The following is a 16,232-nucleotide window of genomic DNA, read 5'->3' as shown; positions in this document are numbered from 1 at the left end:
CAGTTATATAACAGTGACTGCCCTGTTACAGCCTTGCCTTTGTGTTGTGTTGTGTTTGTAGTGTTGTTTTGAGAAATTACTATATTAAATGAGAGATGAGATGACCAGGGGTCAGATTTTAGCAGATTACTCTTTGGGGCAAAACTAGGTACTCCAACAATTTTTCAGCCTTCTCTTAATCCTTTAAGCTTTCTTTTTTTTTTTTCCATTCTGCTGCTGGCACGAATTGGTCTTATCTTTCTTTCTAACCTATACTGAACTCAGGTGGTGATAAATGTAACCAACAACAACAGATCTCTTATCCCAGACACACCTGACATTCACTTGGGGTGAAATAAAGAAATAGCAGAAAAGGTGTTTTAAACAAAATCTTACGCATTGTTTTTTAGAGACATAGCTGTTTATCTGGTAAACACACCTGACATTCACTTGGGTTGAAATATAGAAATAGCAGAAAAATGGTTTTAAACAAAATCTTACGCATTTTTTTTTTTTAACAACATAGCTGTTTATCTGGTAAATTGTAACATTTGTGAAATGCCCAGAGGTATTTTCTACAGAAATTTAGCTAACCATATTCATGTACAAAGGGCAAATTCAGAGTCAGTTTTGAAATCAGGATGCATAATCTTCTTTATATATTTTAACACATTAATTCATCGTTTTTTTTTGACAAACAAACCCTTTAGAAAATTGCATCAGCATCAGACCAGCAGAATCAATTAGGAAATGATGCCCTCTGCTGGCCGGCTGTAAAACCATTAGGTCGAATGTTGCTAATGCACACATATGTAACAACTGTGGCATTGATTAACCTCACTGGAAAAGAACCATTGAAAAGAAAAATTGGTTTGTAACCAATTTTTATATAACATCATAAATAACTATGTACATGTACAAAGAGTTCCCAACTGTAAATTAATACTGAACACAATATCACAATGTTTGATACAACCTTGTTTTAATAGAACATCTGTACAACCAAGAATGTAAAAAAAACCAAAAACAGCTAAAATGAAGAACGACTCACTTTTTCTCTTTAAAAAAATATTGTCTGCATTTTGCTCCTTGTTCACAAACCGTTTTTCGAAAATCTGAACGAAAAGTATTGACAAAAATGAAACATTGAAAGGCAATTACATTTCTTGGCAATATAAATATAGTGGTATGAACAAGGTTTCTCAAACATCTGGTTTAGGAAGAGCATTATTGAAAACAGTGAAAATCTGGCCACCGTCTGAGTCACCAATCTCATTTATACAAAACCAGATTTCCTTTTTATTTTATTTTTTTATTTCAGATGATGATATTTTGATGTGCTCTTAATGGTAAATATGTACATTCCTAATGCCAGTAGTCTATGAGGGAGCATGGCATCCCTATGGCATTTAGTTGTAGGTGTAGTCCGAATAGTAGTCTGACCGACCACCCCCTCCCCTCCCAGGGGGATAGCCCCAGTTACAGGACGGGCCCCCTCTGATGTGACCCCGGCCAGGTCTAGATCTCATGGGGTGCGGCGGTACACCTCGACCCCTGAAGCCACCACGCATCATATCAGCGGGTCCCCCTCTGGGATTGTACATGCTATTGTTGTGTCCGCCTCGGCACATGGCTCCCAGTGTGGCTCCGGGGATGGGTAAGAGTCCTCTGCTTGCAGTGCCACCCCTGGTGGGAGGGGCTTGACTGCTGCCCTGACTCTCAGAGGAAGAGTTCACTGGAGTTTTGCTGCCTTGGCCGCATGAGGTCAAACTACCCAGTGCACTTCCTTTATCTCTACCGCCCTCCTGCTGGCCCACTTTAGAGGTGGCTGAAGAAGGGAGACCTTCTTCCTCATGTCCACGAGAGACAGTGTCTTCCACCCACAATCCATCTGCAGGCCTAGCAGCCTCAGTTTGGGTGGACGGTAGTGTGCCGAATCCTGCCCCACTCTGTCCAGCCACGTATCCCTGTTGGGCTCCCGGTGTAGAAACCCAGCTGTAAAGCGGTGGAACAGGGGGAATTGGAGTGAGAGCTGGAAAAGGCGTAGCATCTGGGTAGGAGGGAAAAGTGGTGTGAAGAGAGGACGAGGAAGAAACGGAGGATGAGGAAGCAGTCTCTAAAACCATCTTAGCAGTTTGAGAGCCAGCAAGTCCTTGCTGATTAACAGTGTTTGCAGCTGCCGCCCCATGCACTCCCACACTGTCAGGAACAGGACCAGGTGGTTGAAGAGAGGCGGCTGATTCTGGAGTAGGAGGCACCTCCACTGAGCTAACCGGCGGCTGCGGGAGGGAAAGGGGAAGGGTAAGTGGTTGGGCAACAGGTAAGGTGGAGGTGTTTGTTGGAGGTTGAGTCCCAGGAGGAGCAGCAGTTTGACTATACTCTGATCCCCTGGAGGCCACGCTGGCTGGAGATGAATATGCAGAGGACATATGGTATGCGGGAGAACCAGAGTAAGGGCTCCACTGTGCTGAGCTGGGACACAGGTAGCTCTGGTGGGGGTTCACGCCGAAACTGGCCAGGGTGTCCTCCACTTCAGGCCTGGGTGTGCTATCCTGACTGGCAGCTTTATATTGAGCGATGGCAGACTTCAGAGCTGCATAATCAGTCGAGTAAGAGCCCTGGGTAGGGTAGGTGGTAGGGTTTGGACGCACAAGTGGATCGATAATGGGGTCCAAAGAGGGTTGGTCAGGGAGGGGAGGACGAAATCCATCAGTCTGAGGCGGAGGGGGCTGAGGTGCCTGCGGTTCAGACAGGTCATTTTCAGTCTGAATGGCAGTCTCAGAGATAACCAGCATGTCATCTTCAGAGTCTATAGACATGTCCTCCTCATCTCGCACTGCATCAGGCTCCACTGAGAGGTCAAAGAGAAGATAATGTGTCAACATTGAAATCTATAATTTCTTTTTGTGAATTTTGTCAGAAGTAGTAAAGGACTGTGCAGTCTTTACCTGGATCAGGTAGGGCAGCCAATGCTACTTCTTCTGGGACACTGATCAAACTCTGGAAGTTGTTCATGATGTCATTCATACCAGCAATGATGACTCCACTACCGGAGAACTGCGAGAATGTGTCATCACACCTTTCTGTATATGAGCACAGCACAGATTGATCAAGAAACATCATAGAAGACTCCACATACCCCCATTCATAAATACCAGCCTTCAACTAGACCTGTTGCACATACCTGTGAGGAAGATGAGGTGCCGAAGTTGTGTGTGTTGAGCTTGCAGCTTTACCAAACAGTCCAAATCAGGAGCCTGCCTAGATGGAGTATCACACTCGTGATAAGGCAGAAACTCCACCAGGTGTTTCTTCTGGTACGTCGTCAGCAGGTTCAACAGATTCAGGGCTTCAGTGTTTAACCTGTGAAAGGAAAGATGTGTGAGATACTAGAGACTAGGAGTCTGTCAGGATTGGCGAAATAGACTAATCATTTTGTCTCTAACCTGCTGAGCTCTTTAAGCTTCTTCTGAGTCTTACAGTGCACCTTCCACTTCCAGGGTGAGCCCTGTTCCTCCAAGAACTTAAGAAATGCCTGTAGCTTCTCTGTAAACACAAATGTCAGTTCTTAAAGTCTTGATGTAACGAAAGTAGAAACAGATCTTTTCTTCCATATTGTGACATACGTCTGAGTGAAACGGATTATCAAAATTCATCGGTTGTTGATTTGATGGAGGCAGTTCTGAATGCGTGCTTGCAATCGTTTTAAGCAGACTAATGATTGTAGAATTACGTCACCAGAGAAGTCTGACATTTTCAACGCAAGATCAAGTTTTGATTAACAATTATGAGGTCAAAACATTTTTTTTTTTAAATGAAATGTGTACGAATAATTCACAATAAGATAATTAAGATACATTTAGAAAATGCTGACTTTAAAGGAAAGGATACACCAAATTTTGCATTCACACTTGAAGATATGAATTTAAAAGCACAAACAGTAAATTTTTGGACAGATTGTTTGTGCCTGAAGATTTTGTAAGCCCCTCTACATTCTGCTCTTACCTAGTGTTATATTGTCAGGGTTGAGAATGAGCTCATCTGACACAATGAGACCTCCAGACACAAAAAGCTCATTGTAAGTGCGATTTTTCACATCATCCAGACTGTCCACTCCAGCAAAGTAAACTGTAGGTAATTTCTTCAGAGACACCAGAGCTGGGATCTAAATGGGGTATAGAAAGAAGAACGTCATAAAATGGATGCTTTATGCAACTAATTAACTATTAAGATACAGAAGATTACAATGTAGAGTTATTAGTTACCTTATGTACATGAGCTGCGATATCCTCATTCTGAATAATGATCATAAACTTTTGCTGACATTTAATCTCTAGGTAATTCTGAGGGTTGCAATCGATGTTTCCAAGACTTCTTAAATACTCCTGTAAAACCAAACAAGGGAGGTTAAAGATAAGGTGTTTCAAAGTTATCAGACCACACTGAATATTCTGAAATGTTATACTTTCAGACCTTGATCTCAGTGCAGAGTTCACTCTCCTCATCTCCTCTCTGAATGTAAAACTTTACAGCATTCTTCTGCATGATCTCCATCAGTGTGCACAACACATCTGGTTTGATTTGTCCGATAACGCTGCCCCCCACAGTGCTTGAGGTTCCTGCAAGAGTAGCCTCTGAGGGCATCTCTGGGACTGAAGGGATTGGAGGATGACTAGCACTTCCTGCTGATGGGGAACACATAGGACTTTCCACAATATCTGAACTCTTGGGGTCAGTTGATTTTTCTGCTGAAAACAAGTGGACCTCTTTGACGGTGCCAAGGCGATGCTTGCTTGAAGAAGGAGGTTTAAGGGTAGTTTGTGGTTTACTCGACAAAGCCTGAGACTTAGGCACTGGAGAAGATGTTTTAGTGTGAGGATGAGCAGGAGGTGAGGGCAGCGTGGGTTGGGCAGGAGCTGGCATGACAGAAGGGGGCGGAGCAGGTGGCAAGTGGGCGGGAACTAGGGCAACAGCAGGTGGTGATGCGACAGCCACGGGTTCTAAAGACGTGCTGGGAGAACGGATCATACGGTTCATCTTTTCACAGAGACTGTTAACGTAGCCCTGCACAGGCAGGGAGGAGACGTATTTGGAGACAAAAGGTGAGAATGAGCTTGACCGTTTGGCCTGATCCTCGCATCGCGGCAAATGAGTCGGGGGGGTGTAAGTTATATGTTGGTCCTCCATCATTTTCTGGATCCCTGTGCAGAGGTTCTGGAACTCACTGTCAAGGATAGTGTCTACTACTTTGCCCGTAGAGTGTACCTGCTTCTCCCCTCCACTAGCAAAAGGTTCACAAACACCCTCTAAAGCTAAAAACAGAATATGTTTATTAGTTTTGTCAATTCATCAATTTATTAATTAAAACATTCTTGCACTGTACAAGTGTTTGAGGGGGTATGCAAGATTTGACTCTGAAAGAATGCATATTTAAATCAATAATTTTTATACGAATGTCAACTCATTAAAAGTAACTATAATGACTTAGAAACACCAAGTCAGCATATCAAAATGATTTCTTAAGGATCATGTGACACTGAAGACTGGAGCAATGGCTCCTGAATATTCAGCTTTGCCATCATAGGAATACATTTTAAAATATAATAAACTAGAAAGGTTATTTGAATAATAAAAGAGTTTTTTCAAAATTTAAAAAAATAATAATAATAATAATAATCTAACCAACCCCAAACTTTTGAACAGTGTATATTAAGAACAAGTCTGTTGCAAGCACGCAGGTGAGGACGGACCTGCGGTGGACGTTTTCCAGAGAGGGTGGCTCTGATGTGAGGCTTCTGCTGGACGGGAGGGCTGCTGCTCCAGACTGGAAGAGGGACTGTACACATCCACACTGCTCCTGCTGCAGGCCATCTGCTCCTACACATATATACTAATGGTTAACTTAAACAACAATTGAGTGTGGCATTAGATATCATGAGGAACAGTCCACACCTCCAAGTAATCCAGGTTAACCTGCTCCTCATCAGCACGCCTGGCACGCAGGTCAAGATCACAGAGGGCGGCTGAGTCAGCGGGGTCGTATCCCTCTACGTTTTTGGGGAGTATCTCAGGCTGGCTGCTGGCAGTGTTAGAGTTCTGGGCCATCCTGTTGAGTGTGCTGAGAAAGAGTTTGAGCAAGGCATGCGTGTCTCGGAGGGTGGCACTCTGAGATACGCGTTCCCGCAGGTCCGTGTCACACAGCCCCATGCTGTCCATCACCACTAAGAGGAAGAGAAACCGGCTGTCAACAAGGAGCTCATGAAGGAAGCACTGCAGTTACACTCTATTGAGCTGGAGCAATTTCATAATTTCTCATTTTTTATTTTGAGATGACAAAAAAAAACACAGACATGTTCTTGCCAGGTTTCATGGGATTCACCTTTTAGTGATAATGTAAAAACATGAAAAATGCACACTTATAGAAAAACAGAGAGAGTTCATGGATAAAGTAACTAAAGCTGCCATAAAGTAACTAAAATTAGTTGCATTGTGAATTATCACTGATAACAATTTCACAGTTTAAGCCAAGGTCCTCAGCACAGACAGTTACTCTTAAAGTCGCGCTGATGCATCAGCCTCAATATGCAGTCTTCTCTGTCTGTGTCTCTGGAGCTCTTTCGTGCAAGTAGACAGAGCACCTAGTCTCTCATTAGGCAGCTTTATTCAGACACTTCACATGAACTTCGGAATACCACCTTTACTTAAATAACAGCACTTAAGAATCAAAAAGAGCATTTTCATATGCAGTTCTAGAAACAAATCAGTTTTCTTAAAACCAATGTATCTATTCTGGTATTTATGTTACAGGAAATGTCTGTATTTGGTATCTTAGAGGTAACAGTAATAGACCCATGTAACAGTGTTACTCATTTAGCACAGCTTCCAGAGAATAAATATGCACTTGTTTTGTTATTAATCAGTTTGAAGTTTATTCTTAATCATTTTGTTCTGTGCCCTGTGTGGATGTAGATTTCATGTTCTATTCCAGTGATGTCCTGACAAAAACATTGCCTATATTTTATCTAATTGTGCTTGCAGGGGTTATTATTTGTGACAATGCCAAAGAAACAGTCTTCAAGGGTTAGTTCACCCAAAAATGAAAATTATGTCTTTAATTACTCACCCTCATGTCGTTCCACACCCGTAAGACCTTCGTTCATCTTCGGAACACAAATTAAGATATTTTTCATAAAGTTCAATGGCTCAGTGAGGCCTCCATTGCCAGCAAGACAATTAACACTTTCATTGCCCAGAAAGCTTCTAAAGACGTATTTAAAACAGTTCATGTGACTACAGTGGTTCAACCTTAATGTTATGAAGCGACGAGAATACTTTTTGTGCGTCAAAAAAATAAAAAAATAACAACTTTATTCAACAATATCTAGTGATGGGCGATTTCAAAACACCGCTTCATGAAGCTTCGAAGCTTTACGAATCTTTTGTTTCGAATCAGTGGTTCGGATCGCATATCAAACTGCCAAAGTCACGCCTCCAGTGGTAAACCATTGAAATTTCGAAACACTTATGACGTAACGAAGCCTTGTTTACTGAAATGACGTGACTATCAGTTTGATGCATGCTCCAAACCACTGATTCAAAACAAAAGATTCGTAAAGCTTCGAAGCTTCACGAAGCTGTGTTTTGAAATCGCCCATCACTAGATATTGTTGAATGAAGTCGTTAATTTTTTTTTTGCCGCACAAAAAGTATTCTCGTTGCTTCATAACATTAAGGTTGAACCACTGTAGTCACATGAACTGTTTTAAATATGTCTTTAGTACCTTTCTGGCCATCTGAAAGTGTTAATTATCTTGCTGTCGATGCAGGCCTCACTGAGCCATCGGATTTCATCAAAAATATCTTAATTTGTGTTCTGAAGATGAACGAAGGTCTTACGAGTGTGGAACGACATGAGGGTGAGTAATTAATTTTAATTTTTGGGTGAACTAACCCTTTCAGGAGAGTTCAACAGCGGCCCAGATGAGAAGAGACCTTCCGGAATTTATGCCTCACCTGTGACCCTTATCAAAGTTTCTAACATATATTGGACAAAGTGTGTCAAAGATAATGAACTCTAGGTAAGTGTGGAGAACTTTGTCTTCAGTAAACTCTGTCAACTGATTGAACTTCAACTTTGACTCCTGGTCTTAATTGAGCATATTTATGTGGTCTAACTGTAATTCCCCTACAACAACTCCATGCTGTACACTCCTCTACATTATTTCGGCACAGACTCACCTCTCCCTTGCTCTCCGTTAAGTAGACCAGTCCTAAGGTACTTGCTCACACTTCCAGGACCTTCCCTCTCTAACCTCCTCTTCAGGCCAGCGGGGTCCCAGTCCTCCTCTCTTTCCGGCCCGCTCCCCTCCTCCTTGCTCAAAGTCCGCTTATGTAACTGAATCAACTTTAGCAATTTCTCCATCTTCTCTTTATCATACTCACTCTGTGGCCTCTGAGCGCCACCGTTAGACTGAGAAACCGCAACTGTACTGCTGCATGATGCCTGTCTATCCGACCCTCCCCAGTCTGAGACAGGACTGTACTCTTCTGCACCTGCTGGAGGAGATGCTGCCTCCTGTCTGCTTTCCATCAGACCCTGCTGCAGTGCCTCCACAGGAAGCTGGAACTGTCCCGGTCCATTTATGTAAGAGTTCAGTGCCAAATCCATATTCTTAGGACGAGGTGCCAGGTATTGGTTGGTCCGGTCATCCAGAGTGTGCCGGTACTCTACGATGTGAAAGGGCCGGATAGCACCTTGCTCCTTTTGATTGAGGTAGTCCAGCGCCTGACGTTTCAGTCCCGCCGCGAGCTCTTTGGGCGGATTGGCTCGCAGCTTGTAGAGACCATGATGCAGGGCGGGTACAAAATTATCTAGTTGGTGGCAGATTGGGTCTTTAGGCTCTAGTGGAGGATCCTCATCTACTCCAGAGTTCTTCAAAACTTAACAATAAAAGAACAAAAGCCATTAGAAGGACTTGTGATGCATACACACTTAAAATTGAAACAAACCTTGAGAAACTACCAAAAAAGACAACTTACTCAATTTTGAGATGTTTCTTTGCTCTTGAAAAACAAAAAGTGCCTGCAAAACCCTGTCATTTCTTCCTCGTCGTTCTTTAAAGAAAAAAAAAAATACACATCCTCAATTATTCCATGCTAAAAATCACAGTGTCAATGCAATGTATGAGGTTAAAGGCTATGCATATACCTACCAGTGGTAGCGTGCAACTGAGAGGACGAAAGGAGCAAGAGAAATCCTTTGTCTATCAATGGCTTCACCAAAACCTAGAGTTAAGAGTTTAATTATAGCACGACTATAAAAAACATGACCAGTTTAACTTCTGCATATCACATCACTGACAGAGATTCTATCAACAGACTGAAGAAATGGTGTGGAGGGGAGAGGGTGGGCGGTAACGCTCTGCTAGGGTAAAGCGGCGGACATTAATTCAATCAAAGTGAAAAGTGGTCTGAATGAGCTCACCATTCTTTCTCTCTCAAGCCGTTGCAGCAGTCCCGAGAGACTGTTTTCCTGTTTACTCTTCCCCATGACCTCATACACGCTGCAGTACATCCCATACTTCAACACTGCAAAATACCACAAGACATTATCACATGTCAATACTGACACATCAAATGTTTTGCCATGTATTGGGCTGAAAACCATCACTGGTACTCATCCTACCCTCTCGTGATCCACTGTAAGCCTCCCATGATAGCAGAACGGGCGGGATCTTTCTCTTTACTTGATCAAGATGCATAGCCATATTGATGTCAAGCTTGTCTGGTCTGAGAAAAAAAAAAAAAAAAAGCAATTTAACACCAATGCACAAACATTTGTTAAACTGAATTGGTCAAAAGAAAGGAGACTCACAGTTTAAGTGGAAGGTGAGGGAGACTTGAAGACCGGATGTACACTTGATAGACTTCCTCTCCTTTATTCACCAGCGAGCCACTCCAAACTGTATATCTTCGCCGAACTAAAGCATCAAATAAAGTAATAAAAATACAGTAAGTTACATAATATACACATCTAATAATTTTATTAGGCTGCTATAAAGAGAAATACAAATCATACCTCTTTGTCCTTCATATAACATGCTGTTTAATCGACTAAAATAGAAAACAAATTGTTAAAAATAAACCATAACAGATTGTAATACACTTTCTACACACATCACCAGTGGTCCCATCATACCTGTGTGTGGCAGTGGCCGACTCTTTGCCTTTGTATTGAAAAGACACAACCGCATACGGCAACACATGTCTGGGCCTTGACCTTAGCTCCTCAAATGCAAATTCATAAAAGTATTGCTGGAATAAAACACAGAAGGAAATCAGATACATAATAGGTCATTTATCTGAACACATATTACAAAACAAAAGATCATATTGAAAAACTCACTCACCTGAGTGTGCTCAAAGGCCCTATACGACAATAATGAGGTCACTTTGCTGGCATTTTTGTACACATGGCTGTCATATTTAAGAGCCGGTTCAAGATTATTTTTGGGCATGTTCTCAAAAATTGTCTTCACTTTACCCTACAGAATAAGACAAAAGGTCACTATTGTTTTTCAAACCACTGTGACATTTACGTTTGAAAGACACAAATCCAATTTTTAAATCACATTTGATGCATGGCAAGTGTAAATGTTGGACCCCGTCAATAACTTACCTTCATCACTTTAAATATTATTATGTCTCCAGCAGCACCCACTTCAAATGGATTCATTTGTAACAAATCTGAGTATTTTGAGAGGTAAACCCCTAAAAATAGAAAAAGCTGCAGTTAGGATAGAAGGGTTACTTGGGGCAACATTCCTGTGACCCACAAAAAGCCCTGGGGTAACCCCAAGAAATTTGTAAGCAATCCATTTGGAATGCAGAGTCTCTGCATAGAGCATACTATGTTTGCTAAGATTAAATATTTGCAGAAACTATTTCATTCCACAAGTTAAAGCGATCCAATTCGCTGTTACAAGATTTACAAAACTGTTTTTGTGAATGTCTCTAAACACACAGCAGCTGCTTCACTAAACCATACAAAGCTCATGTATCAGAAATTTGCCTCAAAGCACTCAATAATGAACATAATGTTACTTCCAAAACCTCAAACATGCTCTGAAAATAGAAAGGTAATAGGGGTGACCAATATATAAAACAGATGTTACTTTACAAAAAGTTTATCCACGTCAAAAAATGTTTTTGGTTCATTAACATTTTGGTTCATTAACAGTTTGGTTCATTAACATTTATTTGGCCCAGTGATCACAAGAAAGTATGGAGCAGTGATCTTTTTGGCCCTGACCAATTCAACTACCCCAAACCACAAGATCAAGTGACCACAGTAATACAAAATCCTCCCAGGACTCCCCTCCCAAACAAATTATTACAGCTAAACAGATATAAACAGACTCAGCACAGATAAAGCACAACGCTCACCTTTGGTGGGGCTTCCCAGATTGTTGACCCGCGAATGTCCCACAGAAAGACCCTTTTCGCAGATCCATTGAGTCTGGAAAAGAAAATCAGATATTCCTCTGGTTAGTCATACTTTTGACCAAGACTAATCGCTAAATGGTGCCATTTAAAGCCCTTTCAAATTGCTGTTTTGCTCAAAGAAATATTACTCTCACATTTCCATTTACGTTACGCCATATATCCTGATAAATAATTAGATGAGAAAGTGCTTACACTGACATTTTTTATTCAAAGTACTGTCAATATTGTAATTATTGTAGCAGTTATGTTATAAATGCATTATAAACACTTTACAATTCAGTAACTGGAACGAAAGAGAACAAGAATAATATTGAGTTTTGGTTATATTGCAACGTTCAGCATCCAAGGATGTAGTAGTACAAAATTCTGAGCTCAAGCTCAGACTATAAAGTCTAAGTGTTAATATTAATATCACTTCGAGCAAAACAAACACAACCTCACCTTATTCCTATCAGGTAGCAGAAAAGCATAGGATTCTGTGAGTTCTGCCTCTGTCCTGCCATTCTGCTTCAGTTCCCTTTTCTTCTCGATGAACTGAAGACAAAAAAAGACAAATTATTCCATAATATCAGTATTTGATTCAATAAAAACTGCCCAAGTGGCCTAACAATTAAAATTCTATTTATCAAAATCAACTAACTGACTCAGCGCTCACCTCTTTCTCCAAGAGTTCGTTGTGAATGAGTGAAGCTTTGGTGTAGGTGAAAGTCCCACGGGAGGTGGCGTCCAGGTAGAAGGAGGACAGAAGCTTCACAACTTCCTCAAACTCTCTGGAATCTGGAGACAAGTGCTGAAGAAGACCTGGAGGACAGCACACATTAAAGACAGAGCTCATTAGACCAGAACAACATCAATGCGTTCAATAAAAGAAACTAAATATATAGAAGGTGTATAGTATATTGTTTTGTTTTGAACTGGAAAGCATACTAAAGTGTTACACATCACCTGACAGACACTCTGTACAATGTGATACATCTTGCAGTTCAATAAAATACAAGATACAGATCAAAACTAGGTTTTTAAATAGGTGACGCTGAAATTATGTTGATACTTACACAAAACACAATATAATGAAATATCACATTTTCATATTTACTAAAAATTCGCTAAAACAAATAAAATTATATTATATTCATAATTAATAAGCAAAACTATTTAGGAATATTTGGGAAGTTGCGTTAATCGATCAGTCGATGCTGATAACCTCATAATGGCCAAATGAATCGGCTTGGTCGTTTCACCAATCAAAACATTTACGAAGCGACAAAAATCGGGGTTACAAATGTATTTGAAATGGCTAGTCCTCTTCAGGATAATAATTTAGTGTCTGTTCTGCTATTTTGAACGGATAAAACATAAGATAAAGCGCCTATAAACAAGAAAAACCTTAAATTAGTGCCAACAAAGGTGACAAAGTGAAAGCGGTCATGAATAACTACTAGCACAACTATTACTACAAGCACCTCCCAGTTTAACATCAGTTTCGATTTCATTCAGGCAGTTTTTTCTGCTGGCAAGATATATTTATTTCTTGTTTGCAAGATATCATCTTTATTTCTTTTGCGCTATAAGGAAATAATACTGCAATGAATGAGGTGCCCAGATAAGGCTGGTTGCTCAAGACTGACAGGTGTTTCAAACGTCGTGCGTAAAGACTGAAGGGAGAAATGGAGTGGTCAATCGAATCACACTGGTGCCATTGATGAGGAGGGGAAGAAGTGTGTCATGTGGTGCGGCAGTACTGTACGGTGTAGGAGGAGGAGTGTGAACTGTGGAGCAAACTAGAAAAGCAATGACACCGGCCTCCGTGTGGTTTACAACAGTGAGACAAAAAAAGCGCGTCTTTGAGATTTGCGTTGAATGCCTCGAATGAGTTGAATCTTCACGTGCAGCGAGTTGCATTAAAACGCCTGACTTACCTGCAGCTCCGAGCAATGCACTCGCTAAAAATCCATTAAGTAACTAGTGCAAACCTTTCAGGCTAATCACGTGGCTCGTTATATAGATCCCCCGTTTATATATCAATACAGAACTATTAATTTGACCCGAAGCTGCAAAGAGCGCGCTTCTAGCGAAATTGAAAGCTGTGAAAACAGAAACAGTCCATTTCGGGAATGGCAGTAGTAGTGGTAGTAATGGGACACACAACCTTTCCGCTCCTTGATTTTCCTTGGAATCTGAAAATTCCTTCTTGGCAGCTCCTCGTTCGACCTCGGTAGTGTCGAGGGCGATCCGCCGCAATTTTTCAGGTCCGACAGCCCTGACCTCCGCCGCTCAGAAGCATCTTGTTCAGACATTTGCTCGTCTTCACATTCAGCTTGATCGCCATTTTGCTTGGATGTGGCCGTGCTAGAAGCTGACAACAATTGTTTCTTGCTGTCGCCATCCTCCAGTGTTAGGCCGCCGGCCTTGTTGCTCTCCTTGTCGATTTTTCTCTCTTGGCTGAAATTGCAAGCCATTTTTCGGACCAGCGGTCACCTAGTCAGCTGGCGATGAAGTTGGTTTCAATGCCGCTTCACGGAGTAATTCTCCTTCTCAACCAGCCTCCGCCATTATGCCTGTGACGTATGCCTTCCCCACCACTGCAAAACTCTGGCGTCACTCTGTTTACATTCATGTAGCCTGACGCCCCCCGGTGGCGCTACTGTGAACTGCGCAGCGTCTAGACGTCACGATCGCGAGCTTTGATCGCTGGCGCATGAGCAGCTCCACAGATGGTAAATTTACAAGAATAGCCAAGAACGAATCGTCGAGCTGTCTGACAACTCTTTTGGGAAAGTCAATGCGTATGTTTGTGCCATTCTTTCCTCCCACAATCATTACATTTCATGCAATATAATCACGTGACATGATTTCAAAATATGATTTAAAACAGGGGTTCTCAACCTTTTGCAAGCTGGTTCATTGCATCCTGTAGCCTACTCGCGCCCCCCCCGGTTGAGAACCACTGATTTAAAAGATCGAGACATATATTTCATAATTAATTCTAACATACAGTATATAAATCACATATTTAAATCACATACAGCAGGGTCTACTAGTTAAAATGCTTCTATGTTGCATTTCTCTAATAGGCCTACAAATATTTTCTACAATATCATTAACATAATTTGAGAGAAATACTGACTTTCTTGACTTTAATTACAGCATCACTCCAGCTGCATGAACTCCACAAATTTGTGAGAAACCTAATGCATCTCATTGGAAGAACATGATCTGACAGCAGTAAGAGTCACATGATCAATTTCACAAACGTGACCCTGCCTGGACCACAAAACCAGTCATAAGGGTCAATTTTTTTGAAATTGAGATGTATACATCATCTGAAAGCTGAACAAAATAGGCTAGGATAGGACAATATTTGGCCGAGATACAACTATTTGAAAATCTGGAATCTGAGGGTGCAAAAAAAAAAACAAAAAAAAAAAATTGAGAAAATCGCCTTTAAAGTTGTCCAAATGAAGTCCTTAGCAATGCATATCCACTCACAAAAATATGTTTTTTGTATATTTACGGTAGGAAATTTACAAAATATCTTCATGGAACATGATCTTTACTTAATATCCTAATGATTTTTGGCATAAAAGAAAAATCGATAATTTTGACCCATACAGTGTATTGTTGGCTATTGCTGCAAATATACCCGTGCGACTTATGACTGGTTTTGTGGTCCAGGGTCACAAATGTGCTTATTTGATTAATCACCTAGAAATATTGCAAAATTATACATTTGTTTTTATGTTTTAAATGAGCCCAAATCCTAAACCTTCTATGTCTTTTCAAATTTAAATCACACGTTGAATCACAGAATTTCAATGTGACCCCACTGTATCTGGATTTTTTTTAAAAACACAAACAAATAACATTTTTTTTCCAAAAAAAAGTAAAAAACAGCATATCCATAGAGTTTTGTTATATCAGCAGCTTCTCGTATACAGATTTATCCATTTGGTTTTATTCTGTCACACTTCCTCTACTGTAAATATCATATTCTTTGAAGCGAATATAGTCTTTGAGACTGGCAGGCAGAGGCAGGAAACTGATAAAAACTGGAGCCCTCAGACGCAAGCGACCCAAACAATCACGAATCTTCAGTCTGCAGAGATGCTTCAGGCTTCGAGCATTTTCTGATGAAAGCAGATAACATACATAAATTGGAATATGCTACATTTCAATCTAAGTACTTAATCACTTAAGACAAGTATAACACAGCGCATTTGAGATATATGTGCCAGTTGCATAAACATAGCCATTATAGTAAGACTGTGTCTTAATAACTGGTATTACCAACTAGAAGTTGGTTAATCAGTCTTACTTTTCGGTGTCAAATTAAACTAATGTACATTTTTATGTACTGACTTTATGTTATTATGTACTGACTACTAACTAAAAAATTATGACTAACTTGAAAGACTAGTCTTTGCAGTTTATGCAACTGGCCCTGCCGAGAATTTCATGTTAAAGGTTTTCTGGATCTCAATCTCAAGACGTGACTCACCTTGAATCTTACATATTTCCGGCCACTGTTTCTGCTCAACCAGAACAGTCTTCAGTTTGGAGCAGAGAGTCACGTGATCAACATAATCCAACATGATTCTCACTACTTGTGCTGAGATGTGCTTGAGCCAGTACACTGTGATCACCTCACAGAACTGGACAAAAATGAGTTTAGACATACAGTTGGTACCTTAAAGGGATCACCCAAAAATTAAACTTCTGTCATCATTAACTCACCCTCATGTTGTTAC

At 40.9% G+C, this 16,232-nt stretch overlaps 2 protein-coding genes across 2 annotated transcripts in view; both read right to left on the bottom strand.

Annotated features, from left to right (window-relative positions):
* Positions 1-944: 944 nt before the first annotated feature.
* tasorb (transcription activation suppressor b) lies at positions 945-14,079 on the bottom strand. The gene is made up of 23 exons (XM_051879753.1): positions 13,634-14,079; positions 12,140-12,285; positions 11,926-12,018; positions 11,425-11,497; positions 10,658-10,749; positions 10,389-10,523; positions 10,178-10,293; positions 10,058-10,092; positions 9,854-9,959; positions 9,665-9,768; positions 9,464-9,567; positions 9,192-9,264; positions 9,019-9,093; positions 8,218-8,919; positions 5,932-6,200; positions 5,730-5,856; positions 4,453-5,291; positions 4,245-4,364; positions 3,985-4,144; positions 3,426-3,525; positions 3,164-3,342; positions 2,928-3,062; positions 945-2,830 (listed from the first exon to the last, which is right to left on the bottom strand). The coding sequence occupies exons 1-23, from the start codon at positions 13,941-13,943 to the stop codon at positions 1,389-1,391; spliced, it is 5,535 nt and encodes a 1,844-aa protein (XP_051735713.1). The 5' UTR covers positions 13,944-14,079; the 3' UTR covers positions 945-1,388.
* A 476-nt stretch (positions 14,080-14,555) lies between these two features.
* asb14b (ankyrin repeat and SOCS box containing 14b) overlaps positions 14,556-16,232 on the bottom strand; it is a 6,986-nt gene continuing 5,309 nt past the window's right edge. Inside the window, exons 9-10 of the mRNA XM_051880117.1 lie at positions 15,983-16,136; positions 14,556-15,611 (exon numbers count right to left, since the gene is read on the bottom strand). Of these exons, the coding sequence (XP_051736077.1) occupies positions 15,439-15,611; positions 15,983-16,136 (327 nt within the window). The 3' untranslated portion in view covers positions 14,556-15,438. The remainder of the gene's footprint in view (positions 15,612-15,982; positions 16,137-16,232) is intronic.

The sequence above is a fragment of the Ctenopharyngodon idella genome, chromosome 22, assembly GCF_019924925.1.
Source record: "Ctenopharyngodon idella isolate HZGC_01 chromosome 22, HZGC01, whole genome shotgun sequence".
Lineage (NCBI taxonomy): Eukaryota > Metazoa > Chordata > Actinopteri > Cypriniformes > Xenocyprididae > Ctenopharyngodon > Ctenopharyngodon idella.
Note: the sequence above shows the minus strand (reverse complement) of the source record. Positions and strands in the feature narration are given on the sequence as shown.

Bases quoted from the DNA above. Each gene is read 5' to 3' on its own strand.
- tasorb (XM_051879753.1), bottom strand. From the start codon at position 13,943: ATGGCTTGCAATTTCAGCCAAGAGAGAAAAATCGACAAGGAGAGCAAC. The intron at 12,019-12,139 runs GTGAGCGCTGAG...TTTTGTCTTCAG, and splicing joins ACGAACTCTTGGAGAAAGAG to TTCATCGAGAAGAAAAGGGA. The intron at 9,568-9,664 runs GTAGGATGAGTA...GGTATTTTGCAG, and splicing joins TTACAGTGGATCACGAGAGG to TGTTGAAGTATGGGATGTAC.